Source organism: Nannobrachium achirus (assembly GCF_963921795.1).
Source record: "Nannobrachium achirus genome assembly, chromosome: 5".
Taxonomy (NCBI): domain Eukaryota; kingdom Metazoa; phylum Chordata; class Actinopteri; order Myctophiformes; family Myctophidae; genus Nannobrachium; species Nannobrachium achirus.
Genome location: NC_137814.1, coordinates 7,236,491 through 7,248,876, shown reverse-complemented (window position 1 = coordinate 7,248,876; position 12,386 = coordinate 7,236,491). Strand labels below are relative to the sequence as shown.

At 41.7% G+C, this 12,386-nt stretch overlaps 4 protein-coding genes across 5 annotated transcripts in view; all 4 read right to left on the bottom strand.

Moving 5' to 3' along the window:
- The window catches only part of sirt6 (sirtuin 6), a 43,713-nt gene extending 39,730 nt beyond the window's left edge, over positions 1-3,983 (bottom strand). Inside the window, exons 1-2 of one of the 2 annotated variants that reach the window (XM_080727087.1) lie at positions 3,822-3,983; positions 2,581-2,708 (exon numbers count right to left, since the gene is read on the bottom strand). In XM_080727087.1, the coding sequence (XP_080583213.1) occupies positions 2,581-2,708; positions 3,822-3,887 (194 nt within the window). In that variant the 5' untranslated portion in view covers positions 3,888-3,983. Of the gene's footprint in view, positions 1-2,580; positions 2,884-3,821 lie in introns of those variants that run through there. The other variant, XM_080727086.1, reaches the window with a different exon arrangement.
- Positions 3,984-5,307: 1,324 nt separating this feature from the next.
- Positions 5,308-5,682, bottom strand: LOC308285705 (histone H2B-like; the record flags this gene model as incomplete). Its single annotated transcript, XM_080726549.1, has 1 exon — positions 5,308-5,682. The coding sequence occupies one exon, from the start codon at positions 5,680-5,682 to the stop codon at positions 5,308-5,310; it is 375 nt and encodes a 124-aa protein (XP_080582675.1).
- Positions 5,683-6,661: 979 nt separating this feature from the next.
- LOC308284700 (histone H4) lies at positions 6,662-6,973 on the bottom strand (the record flags this gene model as incomplete). Its single annotated transcript, XM_080725409.1, has 1 exon — positions 6,662-6,973. One exon carries the CDS (start codon positions 6,971-6,973, stop codon positions 6,662-6,664), a length of 312 nt encoding a protein of 103 aa, XP_080581535.1.
- Positions 6,974-8,078: 1,105 nt separating this feature from the next.
- On the bottom strand, positions 8,079-8,684 carry LOC308286137 (histone H1-like; the record flags this gene model as incomplete). Its single annotated transcript, XM_080727094.1, has 1 exon — positions 8,079-8,684. The coding sequence occupies one exon, from the start codon at positions 8,682-8,684 to the stop codon at positions 8,079-8,081; it is 606 nt and encodes a 201-aa protein (XP_080583220.1).
- Positions 8,685-12,386: the final 3,702 nt, after the last annotated feature.

The following is a 12,386-nucleotide window of genomic DNA, read 5'->3' as shown; positions in this document are numbered from 1 at the left end:
AATCAGAAATTAGCCTACAAAAACAAATATGTTGATACATACTGTACATGTACCGCCTCTTTCTTTTTAAATGTATATGACCTGTGAAAGAGTGTTTAACCATTAAAATGAAGTTTAGACTCTTGGTAAGTTTGCATCACTCTAGGCCAGTTGCTCTCAAACCTTTGGTCTCAGGCCACTCCTGTAAATATTTTTCATCCACGGCAGCCCTGCACTACATTGTCACTTTATAGCACCTTACATTTATGTCATGGTCTGGTCCATAAGTGTAAATCTTTACCCCTTAAGATACAGTATGTCAGCAGGAAAACTTGAGACAATATCCATTTCCATTATAGGGCAGACTGAAAATATCTTTATACTTGACGTTTAAACACCCAGCATCCCTATTCTGGTGGGAGATGTTCACCAAAAATAGCAGATCTACAAGCGCACAATGCAGTGCGGAGCTTGTAGATCAGCTATTGTTGGTGAAGACATGCGGTGCGGAGCTTGTAGATCAGCTATTGTTGGTGAAGACATGTATTGTACATTGAAAAAACAACGCACCAAGGAAAGTGCAACTCAAAGTGTTTAAACTGAAGTGAAATTCTAAATATTAGTCTTCTGTGGCTCCCTGGACTTGTGTTACGACACCCTAGGGCAGAGGTCCTCAAACATATTTGCAGTGTTGGGTGTAACGGCGTTATAACTAACAGTGTTACGTAACAGTGTTAGGTTTGGGGGTAACAGAATAACCTAACAAGGTAGTTTTGCAATGTAGTAGTTTCGTTAATAGTTACCTTTTCCAAAATAATGGTGTTACTTATTTAATATTTACATTTAAGACTTATATTTCCCTGATCTTTCTGATGCCACAAAGGAAAAATAATCCACCCGACACATTTGTGTTGTTTCCTGAGTGAATGAACTCGTCTCTGTCAAAGGAGGCATGCGCTCCCACTGACTGTTACACGGAAAACAAAGTGACCGACCACCGATGCATTGCAGCCTGTCTGCCTGTGGGTGATTGCGTTATCATTCTACATAATTGTATAGGTTGTCATGTTTGGCGTGTAACACCGGGTTACACGGCAACAAAAGAGAACTGTGCACTTGCTTGTGTCTTGTTTATATCCATTTACAGTCGCACACGCGTCATGGCAGGGCTTGAGAGAAGACAGAGAGGTTGCCCTTTAGTAAGGCTGTGCCGGTGGAAGTATTCACAATACTTTAGGATTTACTGGTGGTGAAAGGACGATGGTGATCGACGTCAATGCAAATTGTCCATGTTGAATCCCAGCACTGCTCCACAACACTCCGCTAGGCTGAACTCTGGTGGGTTTTAACAAGTTACTTTATAAAGTAACGATACCCAACACTGCGTATTTGTCTCAATTCACCCCTGTAAATAACCGGTTCATCCACGGCATATACTGGATAGGGCTGTCACGATTATGTTTTACTCAAATGATTGCGATTAACAATTTAGTTGTGTTTTGGTTGTTGACAATTAAATGTCTTATAGGCTTTGAAGTTGCACATGGCAGATATGACACACAACCTAAATATAAATATAAATGACAACTTTATACTCCCTGCTTCATTTCTCTCTAAGTGAAGGGGTCCTTGGCCTGACAAAATGCCCTATAGGGCTCGATAGTAGGTAGCCAGATTCCAAATATTTCCCATTTCCGCAAAATATCTTCGGCGACAATAGCTACACTCTAATAAGATCTGCCATTTTCCTTCACATGACATGACATAGTTATGGCCAGAACATGCTACATGCTAGGGTTCATGCTGTCAACAAGCCTGTCTGGTGAGCTTTGGTGAGCGTGTAGGTCGTCAATTGTCGCTGAGCACTTCGATGTTTGAATATTCAATTTGAGAGATTGGAGTTCAAAACGGCTCATGAAAAAAATTCTAAATGATTTGGGGGTACACGTCAAAATATTTGCATTTGTTCCCTTTAAAAAATATATTAAAAAAAAAGGAAATTACAGACATCAATGATGTCATTACGTGCGAATCCCGCATCAAAAACTCATTCAAGTCACCCAGGGACTCATTCATGTCATGGTCCTGGGGTCCCGGGGATGCGCCTCCATTGGAGTCCATGTTAAAATAATTTACCGCGTTGCGGTAAAAGAAAAAAAAAAAAAAATTCCACAGACACCACCATTGTTCATGGGTGAAAGCATCCTACTTTACCCTACGTTAACACAAATAAAATCCACGTAGAAAGTCTTAAACAGGCGATAGAAACATCAATGTTTTGGTTCCACCGACGTCCGACGCCATTTTGCGCGCGTAAACTTTATATTGAGGACTCATAAAACTTTTCTGGGACCCATTTGAATGACCACCTGTGGGTCCCGGGACCCATTACATTGAAAACCTAGTAACATCACTGCAGACATACAAGCTCACATCGCGTCGCGACCCATTGTGAGCATGTAGATCGAATATCTTTGAGTGACAACCTTGAACAAAGAAGTATTACTAAGTATTCATACTAATCGGGAGGGGGGGGAAAGAGGGAATTTGAATGTTTTTCGCTTCACTCTGTTGATCCATAGTCCACTGAACTGAACTCACCTGAAGTCAGGTATGCCTGCTGCGGTGCTGATGCCTGCTCCAGAATGAACCACAAAGTACTGGGACTCTTTGATCAACTGGGCAAGACGCTCCGCCTTTTCCTTCACTGCCTCAGGGCCATCGAACACCTGACAGACAAGAGAGGAGAGAGGAAAGACGGGGACAAAAGGAAATACGGGGACAAAAGGAAGATGGAATACAGGACAATACGTTTTAATATAATCATCAAACACATGACATAAACCCAGAACCATGGAGCGAACCCTCAGAGGAGACAACTAATGTCTGTGTTTTGGTGTTTCACTGTTGGCAGACAGGGATGTTTTTGGGGCTACCAAAACAAACAGTGAAAAACACCACAATACTGTAAAAGGGTAAACACCATCATCACTACTCCAGTGTGCTTCTTCTGCATGTAAACACCACCCCACAATCACCAGTGTGTTCTACCAGAAGATTATACCAGCCATTATCAGCCACTGGAATAATGTGTAGAGGGACACGACGGGTAAAAAAAACAAAAAAAAAACGTGTATATTTATGATTAATGTTTGGCCCCATGAACTACACATTGGCAGTGATGTAAAGCAATTTCCAATATTTTTAATTCTACTCCACTACATCTCGAATCCGGATATTGTACTTTTACTCCACTACAATTATTTGAAAACTTGAGTTACTAGTTTGTAGAATGTGATTACAAAACCTACTTTAACAACTCCAACCCTATATACATTTCTGCCAGAGACGACTCTAATAAAAAAAATAGCCAAACTACAAGCTATTTTCCAAAGATCTTTATACATTTGAAAACTTAAAAAAGGGGACAATGAGGGATACTTTTGGCACTTTTAAGTATTGATTAATTGATTGATGTATTTATTAGAAGTTTTGCATTGGCAAAAGGTACAGTTTCATGACAGTGAATCACTGATACAAGGTCAACTAAAAGAACATATATGTGTATTGTGTATGAATGAATAAGTACATGTTGATCTTAATACTTGTAACCGCTTGTAACAGAGTATATCTACATTGCACGTGCACAATGATACATAAACTACAATAGGCTATAACAAGGCATACGTCGCATCCACCCAAAAATAGCCGATCTGCAAGCTCACAAGGCGGTGAGCCTGCAGATCTGTGTGTGCGTCTGTGCGTGCGCGTGTGTGTGTGTGTGTCAGCAGCTAGGTAGCTAACCAGCTAACATCATTGCTGTTGAGCTCATAAACGGTTACCTCCGGGAGTCCGCAGACACCTTTGTCCGCGTAAGGAGACAGTCCTGCGGCGTAGTTCACTGACATGGCCGCGGCCGGTGCGTTTTGTTACAGCCTTTAACTTATTAATGTAAGGAATACTGAATGTTACACAAAGGATTCACGTTAGCCACGAGCAGCCGTTAGCTTTATACTGGTCCGTTGTGGGTCCGTCCTGTTTAGATGACGTCATCCAAAAGAGACGATTATTTTTTATTTGATTTCCCCCCCTTTTTCTGTTCAAAACCAGTGGTGGGGAAATTACTCAAATTCTTTACTCAAGACAAGTAAAGTACACATGTTGCAATGTAGAATGCAAACGTTTTGCTATCAAAATGTACTTAAAGTACCGAAAGTAGTATAGCCTACTCACTATGCAGAATGTCCTATATCAAGTTTTCAAATCTATAAAATATCTGACAATTCTTTAGAAAATAGCAGATCTAAAAGCTCACAATGTTGCACTCTACCACAAAATAAGTCATTTAAACTGACAAATATTCTGAGATCCTGGAGTTGGCTGGAAACGCTGCCCGTGACAACAAGAAGACTCGTATCATCCCCCGTCACCTCCAGCTGGCCGTCCGCAACGACGAGGAGCTCAACAAACTGCTGGGCGGAGTGACCATCGCTCAGGGCGGTGTGCTGCCCAACATCCAGGCTGTCCTGCTCCCCAAGAAGACCGAGAAAGCCGCCAAGAAATAAACCTGCTTCATTCTTCTGAATAAACCCCACAAAGGCTCTTTTAAGAGCCACCCACTGATTCAACAAAGAGTTGCTCCTAATACCCTATGAAGGGAGAATTATAATATAACTCGTTAGTTCCCACAATACCTTATTGTATATCGTATTAAAATGGTGAAATAAACACTGTACCGCAATGTTACTGGTCATTCTACACGCGCTTATAACCATGATGGAATATACAGTAGTAGGTGCACTTATGTAATGTATTTTACAACTTAAACAAAAAACACCATTTCAGAATTGACTCATTACTCCGATGTAGGCTAATCAATCTGTTAAAGTATTAATTAGCTCCGTGGGTCGTTTCACGCAAGACAACTTGTAGTAAAATGGTAACATTTTAGTATAATCATCTACACTGGCTGCCAAAATAAAAACACGAGGCAAGGACAACACTCATCTCAAATGACAAATGTGAATATACATTTTTTACAATCATAGCGATGCACTCATTTTAAGTTTATGGATTTAATAATAAATCTATCTATGCTACTGTAATACAAGGACTGTTATGCAATGTTCCTTTCCTTGGTAAACTAGTTGCCAGCGTTACTTAATTTGCCATGTCTGATTGTATATTTACTTTGAACGTCTCATGTAATCCCAATAGCTGTTAATGATTTTAGACAGGCTATATGGTTAGCATTTGGCTCAACTCTTTCTTGGAAAATATGGGTGGTCCTTAAAAGGACCGTTGGTTTAGGACAGTAGAATAGTCAGTTTACTTGGAGCTGGTGTACTTAGTGACAGCCTTGGTGCCCTCAGACACGGCGTGCTTGGCCAGCTCACCGGGGAGCAGCAGGCGGACGGCGGTCTGGATCTCCCTGGATGAGATGGTGCGGCGTTTGTTGTAGTGAGCCAGACGAGAGGCTTCACCGGCGATGCGCTCAAAGATGTCGTTAACAAAGGAGTTCATGATGCCCATGGCCTTGGAGGAGATACCGGTGTCAGGGTGGACCTGCTTCAGGACCTTGTACACGTAGATGGCGTAGCTCTCCTTCCTGGACTTTCTGCGCTTCTTGCCGCCCTTTGCGGCGGTCTTGGTGACGGCTTTCTTGGAACCCTTCTTGGGCGCTGGCTTCGCAACTTCGGGCATCCTGACTGTATTCTATCAGTGACTTGTAGAGACGAATGTGATGAGAGAGCGCAGTCGCACCATTATTTATGCACAGCCAATGCCAATGTGGTGGTGTGACTCCCAGCAGATGATTGGCTGATCCTCCCACAAAGAGGGCGGTGTCTTTATTTCTGTATTATTTCTCCCGCTCGTGTGCTCTATTGTCCCTGTATTATTTTGAGCGGCTAAATATGCACTTAGGGTAAATGTATATTTTTAATGTCCATAAAGGTCCCCAATGGTAACAAGCCATAGTGCTTTCTCGACTAACAAAAGGTATAGACTATATCAGTCTGTCTATTCATTGAGACAATGGCATTATTCCTAACATTAGTCTATAATATAAGAAATAGTTATAGTAGCTATTATAATGTGTAAATGTGATTCCGCTCTTTCTGGCCCGTTTATTACTTCAAGACAATGAAAGCCGAACCGATTGTCATCACTCCAGTTAACCTCAGTTGGGACAATGTAATGTAAACTCTGTATTCTGAGTATTCCAAAGTAAGATAATGATGAACTGGGTGTTTTCCCGCCTCTTAAGTAATGTAAGGCCAGCTTTAATAGACCAACAATGGCATATAGTTAGTCACTGAAGCCAGTTGGAATACAGTTTATCCAAATATAAGAATGCCTATTATTTCACGTGTAGTATTTCACGTTTATATTCAAATCAAACTTATTCCACAAGTCAAAACAGGCCACATCTCAGGACTGTTTGACTATGCAAGATTCATTTGTCACATGCCGCTTAAAATATTGTGCAACAATGTGCACATTTCACGTCAGTCAGTGGATGCCTTTTCATATATATATATACACTATCCTCAATTATGTATTCAACTAAACAGTTTCATTTTGGAGCAATAGTGTGTTAAAGTAGGAATAAACTCGTTAAATACAGTGTGGGTGGCTCTTAAAAGAGCCTTTGGGTTGTTGGTAGATCAAGTTAGCGTTATTAACCTCCGAAGCCGTACAGAGTGCGTCCCTGTCTCTTCAGAGCGTAAACAACATCCATGGCGGTCACGGTCTTTCTCTTGGCATGCTCGGTGTAGGTGACGGCATCACGGATCACGTTCTCCAGGAACACCTTGAGGACACCGCGGGTCTCCTCGTAGATCAGACCGGAGATACGCTTCACACCGCCACGGCGAGCCAGACGGCGGATAGCGGGCTTGGTGATTCCCTGGATGTTATCACGAAGAACCTTGCGATGACGCTTGGCGCCTCCTTTTCCCAGACCCTTACCGCCTTTTCCACGCCCACTCATTTTCAGCTGCAGTTCAGTTGAAGATCCAGAAGTGAATGATTCCAGAGCTCTGAGCCATGCCTTTTTATGTGTGCTCTGAGGACGTAAGGGAGGACAGGCAGACTGCCCCCACCACACACTCCTCCCCCTTGTTCATTTTGGTCAAATCACCCCCTAGTTTATAGTAATATTACTAGTCAACTCCTCTATATCATAATTGTTCATTTTTTCCTCCCCTATTAATATGCTTGCCAATGTATAGTTGATGTTACTAAATACATGTGCATGTACACACTCTGGGCTATAGCATTTATTTCAGACTCTCAAATATAAATATTATGTACACCCTTCTCTGCCATAACATTTCTTTGACTTCCCCCCCGCCCCCCCCCCCCATTTTTTTCTTTACATTTTTTTTTATTGTCACAACCTAAATACATGTATAGTAATTAATAAATAATTAAGCATTAATACGGACAATTATGCCTTCATGTCTCGCTTATTTGAGCAATGTGACATGCCATTTGTTGCACAATGAGATCGTCTTGATGTAGAGGTGGACCAGGGTTACTATTTATCCCACTGAGTTTGAACTATAACGCAATGTTATGTTGAATTTGAACCAAAACATACAAACAGTCAGGACAATAGCGAATCGAACATAATTAGGTCATAGGGGAGGTGTGCGGGGCCTGTTGGCAAGGCTCTACTCTATGCTCTTTACTATGGAATATATTGAATGATTTGTAACTTGTGAAATTTATTTTTGAAATTGCTCTATTGTTATGTAACGCCCAGTGATTTTTTTTTAAAATTGCTCCATTATTGTAATGTAATATGTAAAGTCTTGAATGATTTGTAATTTGTGAAAATTCAATAAACATATTTTGAAAAACCTAAAGTGAGAGAAAGGCCACATTCGAAATGTAATCAACTTTGTCATAAATAATTAAATGTTTCTAGACCGTTTGTGAGTTAAACAATTAACACACATCTAATACAACGGACTGGTTATTATTCCAGCGCTCACATATGACCATGGAATCTATAAAGCGAGGATACTCTCATAAAATCAAGTGGTTGGCTCTTAAAAGAACCTTTTGTGGGTAGAGATGGAACAGATGGTTTACTTCTTTTTAGGGGCTGCCTTCTTTGCTACCTTGGGTTTGGAAACCTTCTTGGCTGGGGCTTTCTTGGCTGCTGCGGGCTTTTTAGCCACTTTCTTCGGGCTCTTGGCGGCCTTCTTGGGGCTTTTAGGTGCTACTTTCTTGGCGGCGGGCTTCTTGGCTTTCTTGGGTGATTTCTTAGCGGCGGCGGGCTTCTTTGCTGCCGCCTTCTTGGGCTTCTTAGCCGCTGCGGGTTTCTTGGCGGCAGCGGGCTTCTTTGCTTTAACTGCCTTCTTTACAGCAGGCTTCTTCGCCTTCACCGCTTCTGCCTTCTTGTTCATCTTGAAAGAGCCAGACGCGCCGGTGCCTTTGAGCTGGACCAGGGTGCCTTTAGCGACCAGGCTCTTGACGGCGATCTTAACGCGGGCCTTGTTCTTCTCTACATCGTAGCCGCCGGCAGCCAGAGCTTTCTTGACCGCAGCCAGAGACACACCGCTCCGCTCCTTGGAGGCGGACACGGCCTTGACGACCAGCTCAGCGACGCTGGGGCCGGTCTTCTTGGGTCGGGGAGCTGCTTTCTTCTTGGCGGCCTTGGCCGGGGCTGGAGCTGGTGCGACTTCTGCCATTGTTCTCTTCTCAGTAGTTTATCCTTCCTTTCCTAAAGTAAAGTCTGACGGACTGGTGCTGAACGCTCTGAAGGGGCTGGACTTAAACACCCCATGAGAACCATGTAGAGACAACACACACAGCCCCTCTTGTCTAGGTGGCTTAATGTGCCTTTTGTGTTTTCTCCTCGATTAAAACTAGATATAACAAACTACAGTGTATATTATTTAATGCAACAAAGAGCTGAACAGTTAGCACACATGTGCATTTTCGTCATTAATATATCTGAGATAAAAACAGTAATCTAGTTTTTAAGTGATGTGATCAAAACATCACCCTTACACAGTCCGAGAACAGTGTTTCCTCCATATTTTGTCTTTTAAAACATGTTATACTATACTACTACTAACAATTCTCACAATCGTCTTAGCAGACATACCTAGCGACGCAATACCATAAAATATACTCTTGTTTTGCCCTCTGTTTTGCATAAATAGGAGGATTTCTGACCCCAGTAAACACACTTCAGTTTATGCAGCATGATGGTGGATCTGACCCGACTACCAATGACAGATGGAAACTGTTGGAACAGTTTGGACAAATAACTTATTTGTGATCAAACTATAGCAAACAAAACGTTTAAATATTCAATGAACTGTTAGGCCTATGTGTATTTGATACAGTTGACATGCTGTACCCAGCACACTTCTCATTAGGCAATTTGTCATGCTATATCACATTTTTGTATGATTAATTCACCATTGTGCTCTGTATACAATCAAATGAAAAGTGGTACTGCCATATTTACTACTGAGAAAATGTTATGTATGTCCAACACCTTACACTTATAGCAGCAAGTGACAGAACTGTTTAATCACAACTGTGCTGCAAACTTTCATTTCTTTCATTCAAGGCAGCACAATTTATCAGCTCAAACTACATCATGGGGGAATAATGTCTGATGTGCATGCAATAGGTACAAACTAAAATGTGGACTAAGCAGCATATGTAGTTTTGTTTTTTTATGCACCACATGTCTGGAACAAACTCCCAGAAAACTGCAGGTCTAAATCACAGATTACCATGTTATTGTATCCTAGTGTCATTTTATACTTGTTTTTCCTTTGCTTGGTGTTCTGTGTAAAGCATCAAATAGCCTTGTTGTTGAAATAAAATTACTTTGCCCTACATAGTAACAGCTGCCCTCCCCATTGTGTTAGAACAAAATGAGTCATAAGAAATGTGTGATCATTACCTCTCCGATTACTGCTAAACTGGGTCATTCACACACCCCAGAATAAACGCATGTGGATGGGTGTATGAGGAGTAACTGAACAACTGAAGGCCTATGCCTTTAACTGTGAGAAATAAGAATATACATTTATTTTTGGTGGTCATTTTATTGATTATCAACATAAACAGATACACATGTCATCATTACAATAACACCCAGATATGAACTGATTTTAAATCAAGTTGATTCCTGTTTTGAAGAAATACAATTATGGAATTCCAATACAAAACCTAGCAAAGTGACACAAGGGGATAGCACCTTCTAGCTGCAGTGATAACAGACTTTGGTGCTCTGATTGCAACCAGTCACCTAGGTGGCAGTTACTGGTGCTAGGGTTGAAAAGGTATGAGTGCTGACAGTGAAGCCTTGATGATCATGAGGCATGCAATGCAATGCCACAGTCAGCCACCAGGTGAGTGAGTGCCCACACTGAGCAGCCATCCACAACTACAATCTGAGTTGGTGAGCCGTGGTGAACAGATTAGCAGAATAGTCATCAACTGTTTAGAAATTACAGGATTTGGGGTGATGTAATCGTTTCCCAGTCCGCTGATACAACATGATGATCATAAATACATGGTAATTATGTTGATTTCTTGTGCCACAGATTTACAATTCACCTCAACAACACATCATAATATCATTCATTGCTACACTCAAGTCTTTGCAGTAGCCTACCTATTTTGGCCTGTCAAATTACTCAGGTCAGGTTACAACAACTTCAACAAGTGATTTAATAGTCATCATGTTACATTGTTACAGTATGCTTCTAAGTATCTTATTTTGTAAAAAAAAAAACTTGTATGTTGTTGATCTCTTGGTAAAGGTCCCTCAAGCCTCTCCTGAAAAAGTGAGGTGAAGCAAGGAAGGCACATGTCAAGGAAGGCAAAAAAAAAAATGTGAACAGTAAGAATCATTTAAGTATATGATTGGTGTGCCCCTGTTGCAAGTATTATCCTTTGTTTATATATTGTATGTAGTTGTAAGCTTTGCATTTTACTGCTGTCTTGGCTCTACAATGGACCTAACAATGTATTAAACAAAAACAAAAACATGGATTTTAAGGATATTACTAACCTAATAAACAAACATATTTACAATCATGAACAACAAGCTTTATTTGTACATTGACAAGTGTGAATTGTTCAGAATCAGATTGCCATTCTATTTACATTTTTTTTTCTACCACTGACAGTCCACATTTTCACAGTGAAGTAGACACTGCCTTCATCAGAACATTGTGGGCATCAGTTGCCAGCTCCTCCAGACTTTTCCTCAACATAATATAGCTTGTGGTGGCAAAGGAAATTCCCCCTGCTAGAGCAGAACCCACAACAGGGATCAGGCTGTATAGATACTCAAAGCAGAACCTTCCACAAGTGCAAATCGTGAAACGCAAGTAAGAAGTCGTATAACCCCTGTGCCATTAAACTTAATGTACTGTGGTGCATATTTAATTTCATCCTTCAACTAAAAGGACTTGTCTATGCTTCAATTGTTTTGACCGAAGGAGGCAGTATACCATGAGAAATGTTGCAGCTCTTTCTCTGTCTGTCCGCAAGGTCATTGGTTCGATTCCGGGCACCGCCAACTCGGCGTACACGGGCTGGCAAGTTGTGCGGCAAGTACTGGGAACTGATGGTAGGTGTGGCGCTCCACCTCAGCAGTCCATCTCCCAGGGGTCTAGCGCATTGTAACGGGGACAGACTCCTGCATGTTACCGGCTGATACCGACAATAAGCCACTCCCGACCAGGGGCATAGTTCTGCCGATTTAAAATGACTCCAATACGGAACTAAAACTTCCTATGATTGGCCGCTAGTTGCGCTGTCCCCCCCCCCCCCCCCCCCCCGGCCGATCGCAAAAAGAATTGCCCACCATTGGATCCCATTCATTTTCCCCTTTTGTTTTCTAACCTTAATTAACATTTTCATGAATATTGTATGGTTCCTATCGCTAGTTAAAAATTGCCTTTCAATCACCATCATATTCGTTTTGTCGAAATGTGGTCCAATGTATTTAAAATAAATGATAAAGTTGCGGGGGGCGTGGCCAACTAAACTAATACCAGCCGGCTGTGTTATTCTTCGTGTGCTGTATTTCGGGAGGCTCCGACCACATTCTCCCATGTATCCCTGCGTTGCACGTGACTGTTGGCAGCCAATAGCATCTCTGATGCTTTTACAATTCTATGATGGCGACACCCATTCCAAGGGGTAGAAAGGGCCATTTGCGCTGCATAGAAACCAATGGCTTCGCTTCGTCCATATTTTTCTACAGTTTATGCTCCCGACCTACTTGTCTGACAATCAAAATAGAGCCCACAATCATCACCTGAACCCTGTGTTTGTCCCCACAGTGCATGTAGAATTGTTGTCTCTAATATTTGCTCCTGTCAGTCAGTGTGTGTGTCTACTGTGTGTGTGTG